This window comes from Atractosteus spatula, chromosome 14 (genome assembly GCF_055471065.1).
Source record: "Atractosteus spatula isolate fAtrSpa1 chromosome 14, fAtrSpa1.hap1, whole genome shotgun sequence".
NCBI classification, from domain to species: Eukaryota; Metazoa; Chordata; class Actinopteri; order Semionotiformes; family Lepisosteidae; genus Atractosteus; species Atractosteus spatula.
Genome location: NC_142719.1, coordinates 8006809 through 8029651, shown reverse-complemented (window position 1 = coordinate 8029651; position 22843 = coordinate 8006809). Strand labels below are relative to the sequence as shown.

The following is a 22843-nucleotide window of genomic DNA, read 5'->3' as shown; positions in this document are numbered from 1 at the left end:
CACCTGGAATACCCCCCACCCCTAAATACACACCTCCCGGGACACAAGTTGTTTTAGCTGGAAAAGCCCCCAACCAGGAATTGGCTACCTACCTATCCCAAAAAAAGCCCCCCAAAATACAGAAAGACCTACACCTTAACTTACAAGATAGCCGCTTTCCGGTTGCCAGACAAGGCAACATGTCAAATTAAGCGAAAGCCGAAACACAAATGTTTAAACCTTAATTATAGCCATGGCAGCATAGTTACAAATTCCCGTGCAGAGTAAAAATCAGTGACAGTCATCAAAAAGCTAAAGCACACCGAAAGCGAAAGGCACAAACTGGACGTTGACGCTGCACAAACTTGTTTACCTGACAGCTGTGAGAGTGCAGTCCCCAATTCCCGCTTGGTAATATTTTTAATGTTATTTACCCCTTTAAGAGTTGGGGGGCCTTACTTCTGCGGCTCTCTCACAGATACTGCCTCCTGCTCTCGAATGACGTCACGGAAGAAGGAGGGGGCGATGGTGGGGTGTCGCTCTCGGCCTATCACCGGGAAGAACCATAAACCCCGCCCACATACCGAGCAGATTGGAGGAAGGCTCTGGAACGCAGGTGTAGGAGAGGTGGGGTGGCGAGTCAGGTGTCAAGGTTGGTTGAGAGACAGCGCGGCGTCCTTTCGGCAGGTTAGAAATTTAGAATGAGGGCCGTCTTTGATCTGCAGGTGTGTGTCTGTCCCGCTTAAACGCACGAACAAACAAGTGGGGCACCCAACGAAAACCATAGCTCTGGCTCTATAAACGCCATCTGTAATAATATTAATCATATTTTATATGCCCAACCCACGGAAAGGTCATAGAAGTCCTGCGGCAAAATGAGTATTCCTGTTGCCTCCTACGAAAGAACTCAAACCGGATTTAGTCGGACCCAGAATACAACTAAATTTTCTTCCTCCTGAAACTTCACCTTCTTAATCTTAAGACTACAATGATCATGCCGATGAAGTAAGGAAATGCGACGTTGGCCAGTGTTCAAGGCAAACAAACGGCACTTTGATCCTCAATAACGTATGTAGAAATTCTTGTTAAGAACACATTAGACTCTTTCACATTTACATCTTCTGCAGCGCCTGCCTACCTGTGACCTAAGAATGCAGCAGTGGACATCTGTTCAAAATGAAAAGCAGTAATTAACCGCGGGGAAATAAAGCACAATCAAACATATAAATTTAAAAATCAATCGCAGCAGCAGGGCAGCACATTAGCCCCGGTGTTTAGGGAGGCATGAAAGTACATGCCGTGGATGTGTACACACATCTGTGCCCTTGCGCGTTACAGACGGATGATCGCGCATCCACGCCAAGCTCAGCTGATCGGCAGCTCATCCCGGAACGCGAGGAGAGGGAGAGGACAGGCTCACATCTGCCTCCCGCTTTTAGGAGAAGCAGCCATAGGAGCCGGCCTGTCAGTGAACCCGGCGTCCAAGCTGCTGGGGCGCTTGGGAAAGAGAGAGGAGGAGGCCTGTGTGCCAGTCCCAGTGTCTGTCCCCCGCGATGTCCATACGCCTCGCCCTGCCTGCTGGAAGAGAGTCCCCGGGTTGGTATGGTATTACACTGGAGAGAAAATCAAAACAGATCCCCCCCACCCCTAACATTCCCAGCCTCTCTGCTTTCTTAACAGCCTCTATGTTCTTCTGTTTTTTTTCTGGTCGGTCTATTTTTACTGCTGTTTTACACCCACACACACCGTCTACGGACAGCCAGTGGAGATAGTTTGAACCTGCCTTAACGGGAGCCTGCGCCAGAGTTATGTTCTGTGTCTTACGACCTGCAGACACAGAGGGGGCTGCTCCTTCCCAGGGTGCCTGTGGGAACGGTTCCAAGGAGCCGAGCAGCGGAATGGACCCCCTGCAGTGCTGCTTGGCGTGAAAGGGAGGGCGCAGCCTGCTCGCATGGCTTTCTGTGGAGGCGATTGCTCAAGCAACATGCTCGTTAACAATAAAAAAAATAATCAACTGGGTTCAGCTCTGGATCCGCTTTCTGTATGTCGCATGCTTCCTACGGGACCTCAAGTTTCCTCCCACAGTCCAAAGACATACTGGTAGGTATGAGTGTGTGCCTGTCTGTGTGTGCCCTGTGATGGACTGGTGTCCCATCCAGGGTGTACCCTGCCTTGCACCCATTGCTTGCTGGGATAGGCTCTGCCTCCCCTGTGACTCTGTATTGGATAAACTGGTTACAAAAAGGGATGGATGGAAGCGATTTAAGAACAGCACTGTATTTTATGGCTCAGCCACATTGTCCATTCCCCAGAGTGTTGACACACAACAGCAAAGAATATTCTATAGGAAACTGGCTTTCACCACGGTAGCTGAGTCACACTGTTGAGTCTCTTTTCTGCTGGGACAAACCTGAAACAAAATGGGTGAAGCAACATCTAGTATAATACATGCTCCCTTGCCTCTGGTTAATTGTTGAACTGATTACTCGGCTTGCATCAATAACCAACAGAAACCAGACCCTACAGGAAAGGAATCTGCCAGGTCTCAGACCAAACCCCTGGCAGTATGAATCTTGTCCAGTGTTTCTGAATTGCACAGGTTTGGTTGAGAAAAGCCCAGTGTGAAATCAATGAGACTTCAGTCTTTCAGCTGGGGGATTGAGATGCGTGTACGGCTGTCAGAGGGGGTGGGGAGGGCTGTAAAAATTCGTTCATTCTGCAGCACAGCCCAGTCTGAAATGTCTAATAAAGAGCCTGGATCCTTACAGATGTTGAGCTGCTCTCCTGGCGCAGGCCTGTGTCTTCTGTGTGAAAGGCTCTGAGCCAGCACTGCAGTGCGGAGTGCAACACTGACAGGCACTCCCCGAGAACAGGCGAGGTTCCTGTGTCTGCTGGACCAGCACTTGTACCAGAGAGATACACCCAGTGAAGATTAGCTTCCCAGAACTGCCTGCTGCATTGAGCTGCCAAGCGCAGATAAGAGAAATTATGGCGCTCAGCCTGCACCCAGCCGGCCCCCAGCTCAGCAGCAGACAGAATGTGTTTTTTCTTTTTAATTTTTAACTCGCATGCAACTTGTTTTGTTCCCCGATGCAGGAATAAGATTAAATAGAATAGACTAAATAATTGATATCTAGCTCCTGTTAATTTTTAAGATTCTGGAATGTGTATCTAAAAGTAATTGTTTACGGGTTTAACTCCTCCTCATCTAAACATACTGCTATGGATTGCATAGATCTTATGAAGTTACATTTTACATGATGCGTGGCTATTCATGAAGTTGACATGAAAGGAAAAAACAGGACAGTATTTTAGAGTCACTGCTAGTTATAGTGCATTGAGTCTTGTTCTCTGCAGGATCCTACGCAATGGCTACGGAGACAGTGATGTTACTTATGAAAGCAAAATCACCTGAAGCACTTAACCGCTTCCCATGGATACCCAATCCTCACATTAAGTTCTGTATGAACTAGTATTGAGCACTTCTGCGTCACCTCAGTGCATTTCCACCTATCGCCAGCAGAGGGCACTCTAACAACCCCCTCCTGCCTGCCTGATTTATCTCTGCACACAGCTGACAACACACACTACAGGTCCATCTAATCTACGGCTGTGGCTCGATCTATGTGGCACTCAACGATGCTCACGGCTCTATAATCTATGTAGGACAGCAGAAGAAGAGTGCATTCTACCGAGCTTTATCTCCCGCCTCGTTTTATCCGCGTGTTGGGAGATTGGCAGAAAGCAATTCAAGACACAAGCTTCAGGAAAGCGCTTGCCTGTTTATCACGGAGGGGAAGTAAAAGAGGTTAATTCCGTGCCAAGAAGTAAAATGAAAGGAGAGCAACAGTATTTTTACACCACCCTTTCTATCTGCATCTTTTCACAGAGATTCAGAGACCCCCACACCAGAAAGACTACAGAAGCCAAAATTAACATTAATCAGGATTCGCACTCCGAAGATCGAACTATTTTTTTCTCTCTAACTCTCTCTGTTCCCTTACAGATTGCAACCTTCCAGACTTCAAGGGGAATTCCTTGCCCATTTTTTAGTACGTTTTCCACCTCATCCCACTTTTCTCGCAAATTCTTTCTACAGTTCTCCCCACACACGGAAGAGGCTCCGCAGCTAAACTGCGTTTTTTTCTTTCGGCGCAAAGTCCGCCTCTTCTTCAGTTGAGACCTCACAGTCCGGCCCCGACATAGTTCGCCAGGTGCTTTTACTACATTTCCCCCGTAAAGCTTACACCAAACTAACACTCCGAGAGGGGAACAACCACCTCCAGGGCACCTCAATATCAACTTCATGCTCTTTCCCAATCCCCTCCATTTCGTAACGAGAGGCATACCAAGATGTTTCCAATATCTATCGGGAATATCTGTTAAGCATCGTATCCTGACAGGGGTGGGAAAAATTGTAGGTCTGCTTTTTCCTGAGCTGACGAATGAAACAACTCTTAGGGCCATCTGCTTCCAGAAAGCACAAAACTCCCTTGTGAGAAATGAAAAAAAGCCGAACCAAGACCAAGCCAGCCTCAGTTTTTACTCCTGTGTATAGAAATAACTTCTGCCCACACCCCCCCCAACACAAAAAAACACATTCAGGGATGAAACAGACCAGAATATACAAAAAATATAACACTTTTATTGGAAACCGACTAAAGTGCAACAAATATTTACTCACTTGTGTCTTGGGAGAACACAAGCAGTTGCAGTGAAACATAAAGGATACAGTACAATACATCTATGCCTGGAGTTAATAACATAAATTATAGTACAAAACTGTACACAGTCTATTTACATTATTTACACAAAGGCACATTTCTCAAGAGTCGCATTTCTTATTTAAATATACAGTAAGCAATGTCATTAACAGTAATTCTTTTTAAAAAGCCACACTTTCAATGTGTTGTTTTTTTCTTTTATAGGTTTTTTCCTCCCTCTACAAGCATTTCAGGAGGTCGTGTCAGGTCCCTCACTGCATCACCAAGAGACAAACCCCCCCCCCCTCTTCTCAGGACAGGGAGCCGACTCTGGGCAATGCTCTCGGGGCATTCGTCTATTCAGACATACAGCATTTCGCAGTCACTGCATCAGAGTGACTGCAAGTAAGTGCTATGGAGAGGTGGGGCTGTGGCACGGATCTAATTCTGCTGGTGTTATGGTCTGCAGGCGTGTCGTGTTCGCAGTGGCCACTAGATCTTGTGGACCTGAAATTTTACCGAGATTACTGACATCTGAAGAACACAGGCGCGTGTCTTTTTTCCCCACTCTAGATAGAATCTGATCAGTCATTCAACCAACCGTGGTGATAAACATTTGGCACAAGCAAAGGATTCAGGATATGTTGTGCTCTTCCAGCATTGGACCGATTACTGCCGGGTCACTGAGACACCCTTTCCCCTCCCCTCCCACTGCCTGGATCCCAGCACTGCATTCTGACGCCAAGCGCACATGTCCTGATGGCCCGTGACATCAGATCCCGGAAACCTCAGCTACCTCAGTCAGATAACTCTGATGACAGGCCCAGGATGGCAGGAAGACATCCCTGCTGCATATTTCTGACAAACGCTCCGTGGCAAAATGTTACGAAGGGCACTATAGCAAATAAGAGATTCCAGTCTTGTACGAGCTGCACACTGAGACAGGACTGAACATACTGATCGAAAGACTAGTCTGTGCAAGCAGAGAAAACACAGTGCTTTTCACTGGGGCGTTAAATACCTAAAAATGACTTGTCATCTAGGACATGCCCTGTGAACAGAAGATAGGCTTTTTCCCCCCTAAGTGGAAGGTGTCCAAATGGAACACAAGATCTGCGACAAGGCCAACCACAGAAATTCCAATAACATACCATCTCCGAAAGCCGAAATCCGTAAAAGGCCACTTTCCTTCATATCAAATATTGGGGGGGCTGTGTGATTGTAAAGTAAACGGGGACTGAGGAAGAGGGGTTTTCACTCCTCTGTGAAAGAGAAAGAAAACAAAACAGCATGCAAACGGGCATCTCTGTTCAGTGCACTCCTCTTTACGCGACAGAGAGAGATGCCGCGGGGCTGGCGTCTCTCCGGGTCTTTGCATGCGCGTGTGTGCGTGTGTGTGTACGGGGAGGGGGGGGCTCAGATGTCATAGTCCCCGATCATCCTGCGGCGGTGCGTGCTGAGGAAGATGTCGTTGTCGCGCGGGCAGTCGTGGTGGCAGGAGCAGGTCTTGATGAACATCATCTTCTTGCGGAAGCTGTCCCCCTCGGGGCAGCGGAACTCCACCTCGGCCGTGGCGGTGGTGTGGGGGGTGCAGCAGCGGCCGTCCATGCACACCCCGCAGAACTTGGGCCTGTAGGCCCGGGTGCTGGTGCAGCCGGAGAGCTCGAAGCGCATGGGCTTTGGGGTCTTGGGCGTCCGGATGCACTTCTTCCCCTTCTGTGACGGGAGACGCAGGGGAGACGCGCGTCAGTGTGGGATAAAACGAGCCCTACAGACGAGCCCGAGACTGTGATACGGCGCCGCCGGCCAAAGATGTTCGGTGCATCCCAATCACAGCTACAGCCTCTGTTGCTTCTAAAAGGCGATGTGACCCATCCCAAGCACAAACTACAACATCCATCCATTTTCTAACCGCCTCATCCGATTCAGGGTCACAGAGGAGCCGGAGCCTATCCCAGCAAGCAACAGGCACAAGGCAGGATACACCCTGGACAGGATGCCATTCCATCGCAGGACAGACACACTCACACCAGGGCCAGTCTTCCCAGAAGCCAATCAACTGACCAGCGTGTCTTTAAACTGTGGGAGGAAACCCACACAAACACAGGGAGAACATACAGACTCCACACAGTGAGCACCCCAGGTCTGCAACTGAACCCAGATAGCATATGGTATTTCACTAGGAATAACACCACCCAGGAATTAGGTAAACTGAAAGGATTATGGAGAGTTCAAGTCAAAATATAGCTTAACCCCCTTGGCTGGGACCCCCCTGCAAAGAGGGGAGTGACCAAGAGGGATGCAAGGGAGAGAAGGGGATCAAGTAGAGTGTTTATAAAGTTTTAGGAGAGGAAATGACGTCAGCGGTGATTGCAAATTACAGACAGTCGCGTCCGATTGACCTCGGCTGTTGTCATCCCTCCTGCACTTCCACTATCAACTCCATTAAAAGTCAGGAGGCAATACCCCTTACAGCTTTCCTCTTTACCAGCTTCCTGCAGGACACGAGGGGGCGGCTGGACAGACGGACTGGCCTCTCACTACACACAAGCATCCCATAATGCCCAGCATCCAGACCGGTCTGCCCTGGCACCCACCTTGATGCCCTTCTCCTGGGCCACGTCGCAGGGCCGGATCATGCACACGCGGCTCTGCTTCTCCAGCTGGCACTGCTCGTTGTCGTTGGTGACGCGGGTGGAGATGCCCATGCCGCAGGTCTGGGAGCACTCGCTCCACTCCGTGGTCTGGACGATGCAGTTGTCCCGCGGGCTCTCGGGCTCCGGGCCGTACGCGGGCACCTCCCGGTACACTGAGGGGTACAGACGGGGAGGGACTGAGGGTCAGAGCAAGGCAACAGAGAGCGTTTGAGAGCAGGAGCCGCGACCGAGACTTTCAAACTACGGTGCGATGCGGGCTGAAGGCTGGCCTGGCTATCCAAGCAAACTGGGTCCAATTTCACCGAGAGGTCTGCCTCACTCCCGTCAACCCACTACAAAGACAGGCTTCCAAAGGCAAACTTAAGACATGCTTTGGATCACTCCTCCAATGTCATTTAAATACCCTAAACCCAACATCCAATTGCATGCACGTGATTCACGCCGTCACTGCCTCGCACAACGACTTGCTCAGCCAAGGTCAGCCCAGCGGAGGCTATCAGAATGAACAGCCAGACACGGAGCAGAGGGGCACCAGCTGGAAGTGCGTTTCAAACGGAGAGCAGGAGGCACTTCTTCACACAGTGGGTGGGTGGGGGTGCGGAACAAGCTGCCCAGCCATGTTGCTGAAGCTGATCCCCTCCCCTGGCTTCTCTCAAGACACAGCTGGGTGACATTCCTGGGTCAGTTCGCTACGAGCTATCTGATGGAGCCTGCTAACAGCTTTTACATGCTGAACTGTGACCATCACGCTTGCTTGATCACAGATGCTATCCCCTGTACTTACCCCCAAATGGTGAATCTTTACCCAAATGGTGAATGTTTGTATAACGTATATATAAGTTCTGTAGGGCCATATCCCCTTTGAGCTACGATAGGTACTATAACTATTATGGTCCTTATTGTGGGTCCTTATATGCATACAATAAAGCTTGGCTGGACGAACAAACACTTCAGACTCGAATTTCTTTGTTTCTACATATCTCACAGGCTAGATGGGCCCGAACTGCCTGCTCCCCTCTGTGATCTTTCTTGCATCCCAGAGGAAAGGTTTCTACTGGCAGCCCTGGAAATATATGGGCTCTGGATGCCCACAAGACATTGCAGGGCCCTGCAGTCGTGCTGTACAGCACGGCCAGCGCAGTGCTGCCCCAGCCTGGGTGCTGTCTGCTGACGTACCGGCCATGACGGACTGGAAGAGGCTCTCCTGGGGGGTCTGGTCGCACACCCACTCCTCGCAGCACTGGCCGGGGATCTGGACCCGGCGCGGGTAGGGGCAGTCGGGCGAGGGCAGGCGCACGTCGTTGGCGCAGGTGGGCACGCAGCCGATCTCGCCATTCACGCAGAGGCACTGGTGCCCGCAGCTGGGCTGGAAGGTCTCACCACTGCGGTAGATCACCCCGCCGAGGTCGCAGGTCATGCCTTCGCGGGCTGGGGGGGAGAGAAACAGCCGGTCAGGAGGACACGTCTCGAGCAAGAGCAACACCCCAAGGGGTCACTGCGGTCAGGACGTGTTGCAGGGAATGGGAATGGGAGAATGGGGACAGGACCAGGAACGGGGGACAGGAGACAATTTGGCTTCTACCGACTTAGCTGAGGGTCACCCCACCCCCTGCCCCAGGTCAATTAGGCCGGGACCCCCAGCGTGCAGAGTCACCCTGGAGGTAGATGCAGGGGTGGCAATGGGGCGAAGGAGGATGTTGTGCATTGAGGCAGGGAAAGCAGTAACTAAACCCAGGAAAGCCTATCCCCCATATTCTACGAGCTACTGTAAGCACTTGTGTCAGCTGAGCGGACTTCCTTCTGCAGGTCTCCTGCACAGAGACACAGGTGAATACACCACAGGGGATCTAGAGGAACAGAGCCTTAAACAGGGGACTTCTGGCTCTCCTGAAAATATGGGAGGGAAGATCACACCTTAGGGAAGCTGAGATGAAATATAATTTGGCTGCCGTCTTCCCTCAGGAAATATAATTGAAAGCTCTTTAAAAAAAACTTGCATTACATTTGTCCATGGATTCTTTGTTTTTTTTGCCCAAAACAAGTGGAGTATAATTCTTCAAAGATGGTCCGGGTCTTCCCCCACGTGTTTAAAGCATGTCTGGGCAAATACTAATTGTTTTACAGCACAACCTCCAAAATTCAGTCTTCGGTGTCTTACATTATGTCATGGTTACGCATTAGGAACAGTCAGCCAACAGGCTCCAGACCAGCTTTACTGAAGACACCAGCCTTTTCTCATCCTTAATGAGCACTGAACTTCTCAGGCAGAAATGTTATAATTGAACATGAGAGCGCATCAAAATCAACCCTATGAAACACTCTATGACCATGGACAGAGGGATTGCACAAAGGTCGCCCTGTACAGCCTCGGGAGTGTGACTCATACAAAATTAGTGATGACGGACTCTAAAGCACTGCATTTAAACCAGGAGTCGAACCACAATTCTGCGATTGTGAAGCAGAAAAATCCAAAATATGAAGGTGCGTATTTTTTTTAGCTCGTGATTGCTCGCTCCTTTAAAAAAAAACAATCGGCTCTTTCTGTTCACCGGCAGTCGTGAGCGCCAAGCCTGACTCACCGATGCAGACGCCAGTGTCGGTGTCGCTCAGGATGGAGTAGTCGCAGTACAGCTCCTTGTGGTGGTCGCAGGGCTCCAGGAGCGAGCAGGGCTCGCCGGCCTGCCGGGCGCACACCTTACAGCACCCGCAGCCGTCCAGAACCAGACTGGTGCCGATCGGGCAAGGAGCGGGATCCGGCGGGCAGGCGCAGGGCGAGGAGCAGTCCTCTCCGCGGGTCTGCAGGGGGACGAGAGACGCGGACACCGTGAAACAGCCACAATCACGACCGCTGCGCTTTCGTGAAGTACTATTGCTATAAGCTTTTACTTCTACTGATCATGTAGTCAGGGTTGTAGAAGGCGGCGCTAAAGAGGGTTTTTACCGGTCAACGCTTTTTCTCAAGCGACAGCTTAGGTTCCAGACAAAACACATGCAAATACTACCAGTAGACAAACATTCAAAAAACACAAGGCTTCGACGTCTGAGCCTACATTGCAATACTTTTTTTTAGCAAAGAAAAGTTTCAGCTTGACAAAGGATATTATCGTCTAACAGTAGTCGTTTATTACATTATCTTAGATGCAACGAATGCAGTACAACGTCCCTTGTCGGTTGTAGTGTCAATTTACACCCGCCAGGTGGAAACACCGCGTTACACAAGCAACCATTTTAACGCCTAAGAAGGCTGATGATTCCAGCTGAAGAAATACCTAAGGGATAGCAACAGGAGGTACACGCATGCGGTGACACACTATACATCTTTCAGTTTCGTTACTTAGCAATACTCTTACGATTAGGAAACGATAAAACACGGACTTCAACTTTGTTTCCAAAGGTTCAGTAGGTGAGAGGTTAAGAGTGACAGTGGCGGGTTTCTCTGGATACGTTATTTACAGGAACACAGGACGTGTTTAACAAACACCTGGAGTTAAGGCACTCCAGCGTTTAGCTTCATATTACCTGCAATTCTCGTCATAAGAGTTCTCCCTTTTGCAGAATACGTTTTTTAAAAAAACATGCATTATGATAAATATGACCCTGTTGTTCATTGGTACAGGTTATGAAGACTGTACGTATAAGTTAATTTTTCTACTGCTGCAAGAAACGTAACCGGAACCTTTGCAAGACCCAAATACGTTTTTTTTTATTTTTACTTGAAGTGAACGTGAACGCGAAACAGGAGTATTTTCTCGTTCTCAACGCGCGAGTTGTTGACCAGTTTCATGCTACTAGTAATGCGATGTGTTTGGTTACACGGCTGTTATTAAGTTACACAGCAACTCCAGATACTGTGCAGAAAACAATTGTATCGATTTACTGGAAACAGCGCACTTCAAAAACCTGCTGGAGATGTTCAGCGACGCTCCGGGGAAAACGAATTAATCGCTGACCACACACACAATAACTTGGTGGCCGTGAAAGCTTCAGTCCTACACAACATACACGCAAGACTAGTCGGTACAGGAGACCAGAGTGTCTACTTGACGTAAATGAAATAGCATTTTAAAACAAGTGTGCCACATTTGCAGGACTCGAGGTTGTGGGTGCGTACCGAACACCTTAACCGAGCAGATAACCAAAGAGATCAAGCAGAGCTCTTTCCTGAGCTCTTGAGGCACCTTACCGTGTAGACAACCAGCAGAAGAAGAAACCCCTTCGCAGTAGCTTTCCCAAACATCTTCACAGTGTCTGCGAGTTGACGATTCCAAGAGATTTACTCAGACAGCGGGCAGGAGCTGGAGCTAGGAGCTAGGAGCTGCTGTTGCTGTTGCTGTTGCAGTAGCGGTGCGGTTCGGTTCGGTTCGCTGCGCTCTTTCGTGGTCACTCCTGATTTGTCGTTAGGACTGGAGTTTGGATTGGAAACAGAGAAAGTTCCCTCCGTTTAAATACGCTGCGAAGGGGTGTTGCCCAGGAAATCAGTGGCATGCCAAGTGACCTAAAGGGGCGAAAATATTCAAATTCCAGACGGCTTTTCCAATTCCCGAGAGGCGAGCGGTTTGTCGAAGCTGCGTGTCCAATCTGGAACTGGTTCAAGTCCTCCTTTTAGAAACAGAACCCCCGACCGCCGGCTTGTTTTCTTTCCCTTCTTTTTTTTTTTTTGGGGGGGGGGGGGGTGTATTTCTGTAAATGTCCAGACTGGATGGGAAGCGAAAGAATCTCAAATATTTCTCTGATCACCAGCGTACTGTTCAAATGTTTGCACTGCGACTCACCGGTGGCTTCAGCGCAACCACTAAAGAGAAAACGACAGGAAAAACGGATGTGCTATGTGTCTATTTTTTCGCTAGACTGTGATATTTGTTTTTCGTTTCGAATGTAACAGCACTGAGATTCAAACGTCCTCGTGTTCAAACGTGGAAAACGGAAAACGTGTAGTAATGAAATAATCACATTCGAGCACAGGGGGGTTCAGTGTTTCGCTAAGGTATAGTTTTTCTAGAAATGTATGTCATTCCATTTGAATACATGTAGTGTAATTATATGATGTAATGCCGATTTCAGATACGTTTTAGTCACAGTTAAACTTTCTCCGATCGTTTTGTGGGAAATCGTGTGGTTGGAAATCAGTTCTCCTTGTCTGCCACTCGATATAACATCGCATCATGTTTTTAAATGCGGTATGAGACAGCTAGAGCACAGGTAGTGTGGGTATTAACGCATCTGTGCCACAGCTCCTGGGTCCTGCATCCGTTACCAGACTGGAGCACCGTTTGTCTGGAGTTTGCACGTTCTCCCTGTTCCAGACACCTTTGAAACACATGCTGGCCAGGGCTCATGAATACAGTGTAATGAATACAGAAAGCCTTGTGAAACCAAGGTGTTACATTTAAAGGGCTCAGCTTCAACGCAAATAGGTCTTAACTGCAAAGCACACAGTGGAGCAAGAGCTCTATCAGAGCTGCAGCTCTGTTTTAGTAGAATGGAGAAAATATCTTGTCATTTCTTGTGCAAATGTGGCAGAAGCAATGAAAGGACAGTTTTGTATCAGTTTCTGAGCTACATATCCTCCTTTCAGAAATTGCTACCAATAAAGCCCCCCTCCCCCCCAAAAAATAGACACAAAATGCCTCAAGAATTGCTGGTTATCTGTGATAGAAGCCCTTTTCAGTGCCTGCTAATCTCTTCCACCACACCTCCACAGGTGGGGAAGTGTCTATTGAAAAGTCAACACCAAGACCAATCTGATTTGTCCTGCGAGTGCCTGGTGCAGTACACATTCCCTATTCCTTTCAAACTCAAGACTGCCAGCTGTGAGACCGTATCTGCCTTATCTCTGGATCGTCTTTGCTAAAAACAGCAAGATGTAGCATTTCAGAGTTTTTTCATATGCTTCTCTAACTGCTTTGATGAATGTGTCACTGTCATGGCCGGCTGACCCCTCTATATGACACATGTGGTGGCATGCTCGTGAGGATTAGGCCCTTTCCATGCTCAGCAACACCTGTTCTGGATAAGTGAGCTGTACGGGTCTCAGGTGCAGGTGCAGACTCAAATCATGGCATGTCTGCGTGACTCATCCCTGCTGACACGTGTCTCTCAGTCACCTCCCAGCCCCTGAGCCACATAGCGCTTCATCAGGAGGGGTTGAATTCCCCTATGCTAAAAGGCTGGGCCACCTGTCACAGGGGAATACTGCTTGGGAATTACATCATCATAATGGGTTCAAGAACCAATCAAATCCTTTACTTTTTGCGCCTTGCCCGAGTGTAGGATACCTGCTTCTCTTCTGACATTTGTAGTATCAGAATCACATTGAGTGGTAGAACTGTTATATTTAAATAATCAATCCCACTCTGATACATACATTGCTCTTCATTCAAAGAATAATTATCCCTAATACTCATTTCCTCTGTGGTGGAGTTATATGGCTCGTTAGTATTGTAAAGTACTTGCCAGAGCCAGTTTTCCGCAGACTGCAGTACCAAATTATGCCACCAGAGGTCTAACAGTAATTCCTGTCTGCCTGCACTACTTTGCTTCAAAATCCCCAGCAGGACAGAGAGCCGCTTGTTTTTCTCAGTTTTACTTATAAAGTGATTTACAAATGAATGACCCCTCTTCCTCAGCCTTCAATAACTTCTGGAAGACAGTCCATCCAGTCTTCCAGCTGCTGGTCCAGAACACTGACCACTGTTCCTCCTTTCCTATTGTAACAGAACATTAGGAAGGGATGATGTTCCATTCCACCGGCCTCAACAATCTCTGCATTCTACGTGTTGTGGAAGAGGGTGGCACAGCGGTAAGCACTGCTGTCTTGCAGCTCCGGGGCAGACTGGTAGGTTACTTGGCTTCTGGGAAAAGTGGTCCTGGTGTGAGTGTGTGTGTGTGTCTGTGTCTGCATGTGCCCTGTGCTAGATTGGGGTCCTGTCTGATGTCAGGCTCCAGCTCCCTGTGACCCTGATCTGGAAGAGGTGCTTAGAGAATGAGTGGGTGGATGGCTGTTGTGAGAGAGATGAAAACGAAAGGCCAGAAAAACAGCCTATCTCTTTCAGTCTCGTTGTATGGTTGTTTAGGGCTTTACAAACAGGTGGCCCCTGTGCCTGGCACTGCTCCCAGCATGGAGATTATTCCAAAGCTGACAGAGGGGGGAACATTTGCCACTGATAACCTGACATCTCGCAGCACAGGGTTAAGGGGTCAGAGTCTGCAGGGGCTGGGGAGAGAGGGTGCAACTGCCCCAGAGAAGAGTGTGTGACAGATCACCTGATGAGGATGTTGAACACACTAAGCAGCAACGATACTGTAACAGACAGCAGTAGAATAGGAGCCGTGCCATGCACAGTACAAAACCCACATACACACCTGAATTCCCTGGCGTCCCCCATCCTGGAAAACACACACTTTGGCAGAGATGGCGGGGAGGGTGGAGACCCTCCTGCCTGTGGGAGAAACCCCCTCTGCCCTCTGGGGATGCCCACACTGGGCGCTGGGCGGGGCTGCTGCACGCCCAGCCTCCTCTCGGCGCTCAGCTCGGGACTGTGCTCGCGCGGAGACAGGGTCCGAGCCGGCAGGCTGCCGAGGCTCTGCTGCAGGCGCCGACAGCAGGGAGACGTGTGTATCCTGGAGTGCAGAGAGGGCGGCGGGACCTGCGGCCGTGGAGGAAGGGGTGGGGATAAACACAGGGGTGCTCCACACTGCATGTCCCATGACCTGTTTCCCATAGGTGCAGATTAGCTAAACAGCAGAGGGTGGGGGAGGTGAACAGTGTCCACAAGGGTCAGTGTCCCTCCCAGACTCCTTCCCACAGCTCCTCCGGTCTGTCCTGCCCATAAACCTCTGCCATCAATGTCAAAGGCTGTTGTATAACATAGAACTGCGCTTATGTTTTCATTGTTAGGTTATATATAACACACACGTTCTTTTTCACCACCGCTAGGCCTATAGGTAAAAGAAACAGACAGTAAGACATACAGTAAAAGGATAATTAATATATGACAACTCACATTTTAGAGGTTCTGGAATTACAGTACCGAACAACAGTTCATTTCAGAGTCTCTTCAAAAGGACGCTACTTACTCTGCTCTGTCTGTCTTTCGTCTCTGTGAATCTTAAATTGATCTAAGAGTGGAAATCGGCAACAATCTTCTGTGGGAAGATTTGTCTTGACCAATATGTCCTGGCAATGGTACAGTGTTTCTCAGAATGACTTGTTAGAATTGCAGGATTTATTGCCCAGCAGGTTAGAGAGGAATGCCAATCCTTCCAGCACAAGACTAGACTGGGCAGAGAAACCTGACTTTATATAGGTGTCCTGAGCTCTGCTACCTGCACACTCTGCATTTGAGCTAATTCACATTTCATGCTCACCTCCAAAGCATTTAGGCCTTGAATGGCTTTGGAGAAAAGTCTTAAGATAAAGAATATGATGTACACATTGCAGTAATGAACCTATAGGTCCTTGTTAGCATGCATAGGACATCTTCTTACATTCAATAGGCACTGGGGCACAATTAAAAGACACAACTGAGAGCTCCCTGTGAACCTCACTGTTATATTCCCTGTCTGCTACAGACAGCTCCTCCAACGAAGAACAACGTCAACAGGAAAAGAACTAGCGGGCAAAGTGACAGAAAACAAATCCTGCACTTGCTACAAAGAAATGCTCCTGATTTTCACTTCAGTACCAAGTATTTGCATTGGTAAGGTCTCTGAATGAGAAGCAATAACTGTTCATTAGCTTTCCACCTATCACTCCTTTGAACCCTCAGGCTGAAATGTATCATTCCTTGTCCAGCGCTGCAGTTGCTATGGTGGATAATTAGGTAAAATGCTAATTGTTAACTGGAGATGTTGGGGGGGTGGGTAATTCCAGTACATTTGCTTTGCAAGGTCAGCACCTGGACACCTGGCACCAGCTAACTGACCATGAGTCAGTGTTTTCACTGGGAGCGCACGGCAGCATGGGTAGCTAGGTAGGCCGTTTCTTAATCGCATTAGACAGGGCCGAATTCTTTTCTTTTCAGGATTTGGGTCTTTGTGAGGCCCAGCCGAACAAACAAAGACCAAAAAAAGAAGCAAATTAAAATACTGAACAAATATTGATGCAAACGGCCGGGGAAATTTGCTGGCGGAATTTCTTTTTTGTTGAAAGTGCTGGGGAGGAGAGGCTGAGGAGACTGGCGAGAGATTAGATCAGCAGGTTTTATACCTTGTGTCAGCTGAGAGCGCTCTTTTATCTTCGCCCTTCCTTCCAGACTGAAGTAGCCCCCCAGACTTTGGGACCGGACTGGACTGTGGATTCCCACGGTGCTCAGCAGTCCAGTGGTTCTGAGCTCTCCCAGCGCGGTTGGGGAAGAGACAGGGAGACGAAGGTCTTTCTGCAGTTTCAGTTCCTTCGTACAACAGTGCAAACACAGGACCACAATCACAAAGCATCGGCCCTCGTGCTTAACTGAGCCCTCTTTAATTTGTAGGCAGATACACGAATGTCTCAAAGCATCATAAAAATGTTCCATGTAATAAATTTACATGTACAGCTGCTGAAAGTGCAGAGTTCATAGACTAACACCGAAGTCAGGCTTCAATGTCGCTGCTAAAACAATGATGTGAACGTCGAACAGTGCTGATGAAGATGTACAGTAGCTGCATTAGGAGTCTACCGCTGGAGTCAGCTCTGAGACTTCAAAATGGCAGTGACAGTCAGCTCTGGGCTGGGTGATGGAGCTGATCCCCAGCCTCATAAACCTGAGGCGAATGGCAGCAAAAGACTGAAAATCAAGGTGATACAATATGACTGATATGTTGTACAGGCCTGATTGATGGCACTAATTTCGTTGAACCCTCTACGTACTGTATACACACCAAGTCTAAGCTTTCGTTCTTCTTCTTCTTCACTTCATCATTACCAAGCAAACCTAGCCATCCTTTCTCACCTTACCCTGCAGAACTGCCTCCCCCCTCCTCCCCCTGGGGAACATGAGCCAAACAAACTACCCCTGCCGCTTGTGGCCCACTTCTGTCGCTGGCGGGAGGAAGAGCCGTCTTCCAGGGGGTGTGAACAGTCAGCTCTGGGTCCCGCACGGGCCTCTGAAGCAGCACCCCAGGTTCTTGTCAATATTGGGGTAAGTGTCTATGAAGTGTACAGGCAGCTGATTCGGGTCCTCACGGACAACTATGGAAAAAGAAAGCAAAAATCTCCGAAGGGGGTTTGAGTTACAGTGACCTGATACACAGGCAAACCTGTCCTCTCTCTTTCCAGACATTGTTTTACACGTTAATCTCACCGTCTATCCCCATATTTATTATTGTGAAGGCTTTACGGCAGGGCAAGGCCCTCTGCTCTGCCTTGTGAATAAGTCCCTGTTCTCACGCAGTTGCTTTCCCTCAGACTGCTGGTCCTTCTCACATTACTGCACTGTTGACCCAACACGCTGGCACATCAAAGGTCTAGGGGAGTCGCCACCTTCGTGCTGTCTTTGTGGACTGTTTCAAAGTTAAATGCTGATTCGCCAAAAACAATAAAAAAGTACAGAGGGTATGAGGTGTAGACTTTTCTCTGTTTCTGAGGCCCAGATCATGTTACGCGAGTTTGCATATTTCATCATTTACTGTATGGCAGTATATGGATGCTGTCTTAAAAAAATGGACTAGACAACACACGTTCTTCTTGGTTGTCGTCTAAACTTGTTTCTTAGATGCAAGCGTGTGATGACATCATTTTGTTAAGAGGAACCTGCTGCCTATCCATCTATCAGATGAAGAAAAAAATTGGTTTTCAGTCTGTAGACAAGGTTGACATTATTAAACATTGATTTGTTTCTACCTGGCTAACTATCTGTCTGCCTGCCTGACCATCTGCCCATCTAAAGAGGCTAGTTCTTGCAGGCATAGCATAGTGAGGGTCGGAAAAAAATCTTCAAAACATTTTAATGCAATGCAGAGCTACACAGCACAGGCAGCAAAATGAACCATAATGGGAGCTGACACTTCTTGTCAAGGGGGAGCATGGAAAATCTTGCAAGGCAAAGCACACTGAGACGCTGTGTACCCACCTGCCTTTACCCTGCCGATGTTTTGAAATATGGCCCGTTGAGGCTGAGAGGAGTCTGGAGGCGAGCCCGCTTGGAGCTGTGAAAGGACACTCCGCTGCGTACTGTTCTCCCAGGAGCTGGGCCTGCTGCGGTTTGTTTGAACAAGAAACCACACCAGCTAGCGCTCCTCCAGTGCGCTGCCATTCCGATCTTCCCTGCGTCACCATGAGAATCTGCAGCAGATGCCTGTGGTGGGCCATGACTTGCATAACAGGAAGCCAGCGTTCCAGCACCCTTGTCTTGCAAGCACTCTGCGACTGTCTGACAACCTGCCCGCCAAGCGAGATCTCAGCACAGAGGAGCCACCAGGGCTTAGGACTCGAAACTAGAAGGGTTGCACGGGTTCAGATCCTGGAAGGGGCACAGTCATACTCATGCGAAATGCCCCTCCGTATTAAAGGGTGCAAATGCAAGTCACCTTGGGTTTGATTAATATCCATCCATTTTCTAACTGCTTCTTCCAATTCCAGGGTCACAGGGGAGCAGGAGCCTATCCCAGCAAGCAACAGGCACAAGGCAGGTTACACCCTGGACACCAGTCCATCGCTGGGCAAACACAGACACAAACACATCAGAGCCAGCTTTCCCAGCAGCCCACCCTGTCTTTGGACTGTGGGAGGAAACCAGAGCACCCAGAGGTGACCCACACGAACATGGGGAGAACATACAAGCTGTGTGCCGATAGGACACCAGGTCTGGAATTGAACCCAGAGCCCCAGCACTGCGAGGCAGTAATGTTAACCTCTGTGCCTCCGTGCTGCCCAGATCTCATCAATATGTTAATATTAATAATAACTGCTGTCTCCCACGCCACCAGCAAGAACAAGCAGTGGAAAATCTCCCCTACCTTTTCCATCTCTCAACGTCCAGAGGTGGTGTCAAATAGTATTTCATCAAATCCTGTCTAATGGCAAGTTTGCTTTTAAGTTCTCAGCAAATATGTACTCGATTATAGAAATTGGTTTGCCTTATTTAAATGGAATATCCACATTAAAAGCAGACAACTGGCAATGTGAAGAGTTCAAAATGAGTGCCTCACTGGAGCAGTGTCTAAGTTCATGCTGACATACAGGTAACCAGATCTCCACTGGCATGTCACCACATGGTATTCTGGCCATTAAGCAAGACGGGTACTGGCCTGACATTACTTTATGTTTAACATGATTAAAGGTCATGAAAATGGTTTAACACCAGACCGAAACAGAATCTTTTCAACACAGCTACCAGTCCTGTGGGCCAAGGTAGCCAGTACATTCATGATGGGACGCAGTATTAAAAAACACAGCATAGCCCCCCTGCTCCTGCCTCCCCCTCCTCCAGCCAAGACAACAAAAGGCAGATTAACTGTAGGAAGGTCTGAGAAAATGTTGCCAAAAAGATCTCTGTACTGTATGTGCTCCTGCGATGTTCAGTGTACAAGCAGAATCTCAGTTATATAAAAATCCGCCATGCACACGCACATTCCATTACAACCAGATAAATTATTGAGTTCTAATTCTCCACACCTGTGCCAAGCCACAGATCCTGTCTCACTATCCCACACTGGGACAGAAGGTTGAATTCAACCCAGGATCAGGGGCTGTTTTTGATCCGTGACGCAAGCTTTCCTTAGCTCCTTCATCCCTTCTCATAGAGTTTCAGGAAGGTGTCTGTGTACTGCACCTGTGTACTGTGTGTGCCAATGTACCTGCATGTACCTGTCTATTTGTCTATGTATCTACCTGTACCTGTCTATGTGTCTATGTACTTACCTGTACCTGTCTATGTGTCTATGTACTTTCTATACATGTCTGTATGTCTATGTACTGTACCTGCATATGCCTATCTATGTGTCTATGTACTGTACCTACCTGTACCTGTCTATGTACCTACCTGTACCTGACTATGAACCTGCCCCCAGAGTGTCAAGGGCCATATGCAAGAACAACATATGTAAACCACTTCAGACATGTTCTTCATACATTTTGTAAATCAAGTTCTTCCCATTTTTTTGGAAGGTTTGATTTCTGGGGATGGAGTTTCTGGGGTTTTCCTCATCAGATCCACTTGCTCAGTGATAACTGGAGGATACGTGCAGAGATGAATAAACCTATCACTGAATCACTCCATGTTTTATTTCCTGGAGGAGCAAAAATACCTGCAAGCCTTTGACAATGAGAAAAATTATGGCAAGGCACATTTTCAGTGATATATTTCATACTGTATGTAAGTCGAAACTGACAAATGGTTTCGGAAATAAATCAAGTGGCATTTGCACACAATAAATACAGTACACAGCTTACAAAAACATCACAGCATTCACTGTGTTATCCTTAGCCAAATAACAGGGATCCAACATTGTCAGTTCAAATATCTATCAATGTCCATACAACTGAACCAGCATGCGTTCCTCAGCTATAATGGAGTAGTCAAGTACTAAAGCTATTTACTAACTTCTAGTATGTGAATTTTGAGATATTATTCTATTCATCCTCAACTAACGATGAGTCTGATTCAATCTTAGATAGCCACAAGAAAACCCCTAGAAAAAATACAGCTATACTAATATGTAATGTGTAACTGCTTAATATTTTAATATATTTTGGAATTAGACAGTAGACAACTTAACAGGCTCCTGACTAATATAAAAGGGAGGATGCAATAAAGTCAAAATATGTTCCAACACTCAAAGTCCTGTTTGTGCATACTTGTATTTTTCCTTCACTTTGTTGTTGGTCTTGCCCTGAGCACTTACTCAAAGACGGCATAGGCACATAAAATGCCTGCTATGTAGCTATGTGAGCTATGTTAACTGTAAAATCTATAAACTGTTTGATGCTGACTGCCCAGGAAGATGCTCAAAGTGCACCAGTGAAATTCCTGATTGTAAAAAAAGAAGGCACTTACTGTTGAGAGCAAAAATTCAGGCTTTATTACATAATTTGTATAATAGGCTGGAAAACCACTGTGCTGGAATGAAGATGGGTTTTAAAGACATTTTTTCCTTCGTCTGTGTTTTTCTGGCACTGGTTGATTGCCTGCTGACAGCCTGCTGTGGCTGTAGAAACATCCTTTTTAATGAGGTGAAAAGCAGAGCTAAAAATAGATGCCGACTCCTGGTCAGTTTATTCTGTCTCTGTGTTCCCCAGGTTGTGCTCAGGTTAAAGGGCACATTCTTCACCACGCTTGGGCAGCTGCGATGAGGTCTGCTTCTTCCCCTTGAAAATCAAGCAGGCTGACTCTGGTCTTGACCTGCAGCATTTGGCATCAGTGAGCTTCACTTCCAGACATCTTAGCAGTACCCTAGACAGTGAAAAACTCAATTTTGGATTTCTTTTTTGTTTTTTCTTAAAGAGTATATTTTTTAAAATGGGTGGCAAGGTGGTGTAGTGGTTAGCATTGCTGCCTCACAGTGCTGGGGGCCTTGTGTTGAAATCTGTGCTGTCTGTGTGGAGCTTGTATGTTCTCCCTGTGTTTGTGTGGGTTTCCTCCAGGTGCTCCGGTTTCCTGCCACAGTCCAAAGACATGCTGGCAGGTTAATTGGCTTCTGGAAAAATTGTCCCTGGTGTGAGTGTGTCTGTCTGTGTGTGTATGCCCTGGGATGGACTGGCATCCCATCAAGGGTGTACCCTGCTTAGCGCCCATTGCTTGCTGAGATAGGCTGAGGCTCCCCTGCAACTGTAAATTGAATAAAGCAGATAGAAAATGGATAAATAATTCATAAATAGAAATCCATCTCAAGCCTCACCTACAGAATGGTACTAGACCTAGTAAGGTGAAACGGCAAGAAATAAGGAATAAAATATTTTTAATATTATATTCGTTATACTTCTATATTTGAAATACTTTAGTGTCTGTTTTGATATTCTCTGCATTACGGATTTAAAAATCTTTACATTTCTGGTCCAGCAAGCAAAGTCTCTGTAACGTCTTTGGGTTTTTATGCTCAGTGAAACAGAAGAGCACAGAAAAAGACACGAGTAGCAATGCTGTGGCCTAATTAGAGCAGCTTCTGTTTCATATTTGGAGTGCCGTCAATTATTTTTCTGGTGGCGACCCGCAGAGTTCGTACTGGGAGCTGTGTGAAGTCCATTAAAACGGTCTATTAGCCCAATACAGAGGGGCACCTCTCCACATCCACCTTTATGAGAGGAAATAGACTGCCTGCATGGAGTCTGCTCCACCAGGAACATGGGCCTGCTCCCTGGAGGATGCTGTCACTGCCCCCAGACAGACAGACCGACAGACAGGGGGGTCCATGAAGCCTGTGATCTGCTGTCCAGATGTTTCTCACAATGGTGGTCGACTCCCCCCACCTCCCCATTCTTTCAGCTTCCACACCTGTGAAACAGCTTCCCTCCCACCAGGTGGCCCAAAGAAAGAGGCTCTGTACTGAGTGGAAACCCCTGCCTTCAAAATGTTTTTTATCGAAGGT

The 22843-nt window shown here is 47.8% G+C and overlaps 2 protein-coding genes and 1 long non-coding RNA gene across 5 annotated transcripts in view; 1 reads left to right on the top strand and 2 right to left on the bottom strand.

Moving 5' to 3' along the window:
- The window catches only part of epb41a (erythrocyte membrane protein band 4.1a), an 81736-nt gene extending 81271 nt beyond the window's left edge, over positions 1 to 465 (bottom strand). For 2 of the 3 annotated variants that reach the window (XM_088931679.1, XM_088931681.1), the window contains exon 1: positions 353 to 394. The gene's annotated coding sequence lies outside the window, so the exon portion shown is untranslated. Of the gene's footprint in view, positions 1 to 352 lie in introns of all 3 variants that reach the window. The other variant, XM_088931677.1, reaches the window with a different exon arrangement.
- A 4139-nt stretch (positions 466 to 4604) lies between these two features.
- ccn2b (cellular communication network factor 2b) lies at positions 4605 to 12085 on the bottom strand. Its single transcript, XM_088931545.1, has 5 exons — positions 11523 to 12085; positions 9919 to 10135; positions 8516 to 8767; positions 7280 to 7491; positions 4605 to 6398 (listed from the first exon to the last, which is right to left on the bottom strand). Exons 1-5 carry the CDS (start codon positions 11574 to 11576, stop codon positions 6099 to 6101), a joined length of 1035 nt encoding a protein of 344 aa, XP_088787671.1. The 5' UTR covers positions 11577 to 12085; the 3' UTR covers positions 4605 to 6098.
- LOC148820532 (uncharacterized) lies at positions 11892 to 21099 on the top strand. Its single transcript, XR_016094095.1, has 2 exons — positions 11892 to 17460; positions 18900 to 21099. It is a non-coding gene; the product is annotated as an uncharacterized LOC148820532 (long non-coding RNA).
- Positions 21100 to 22843: the final 1744 nt, after the last annotated feature.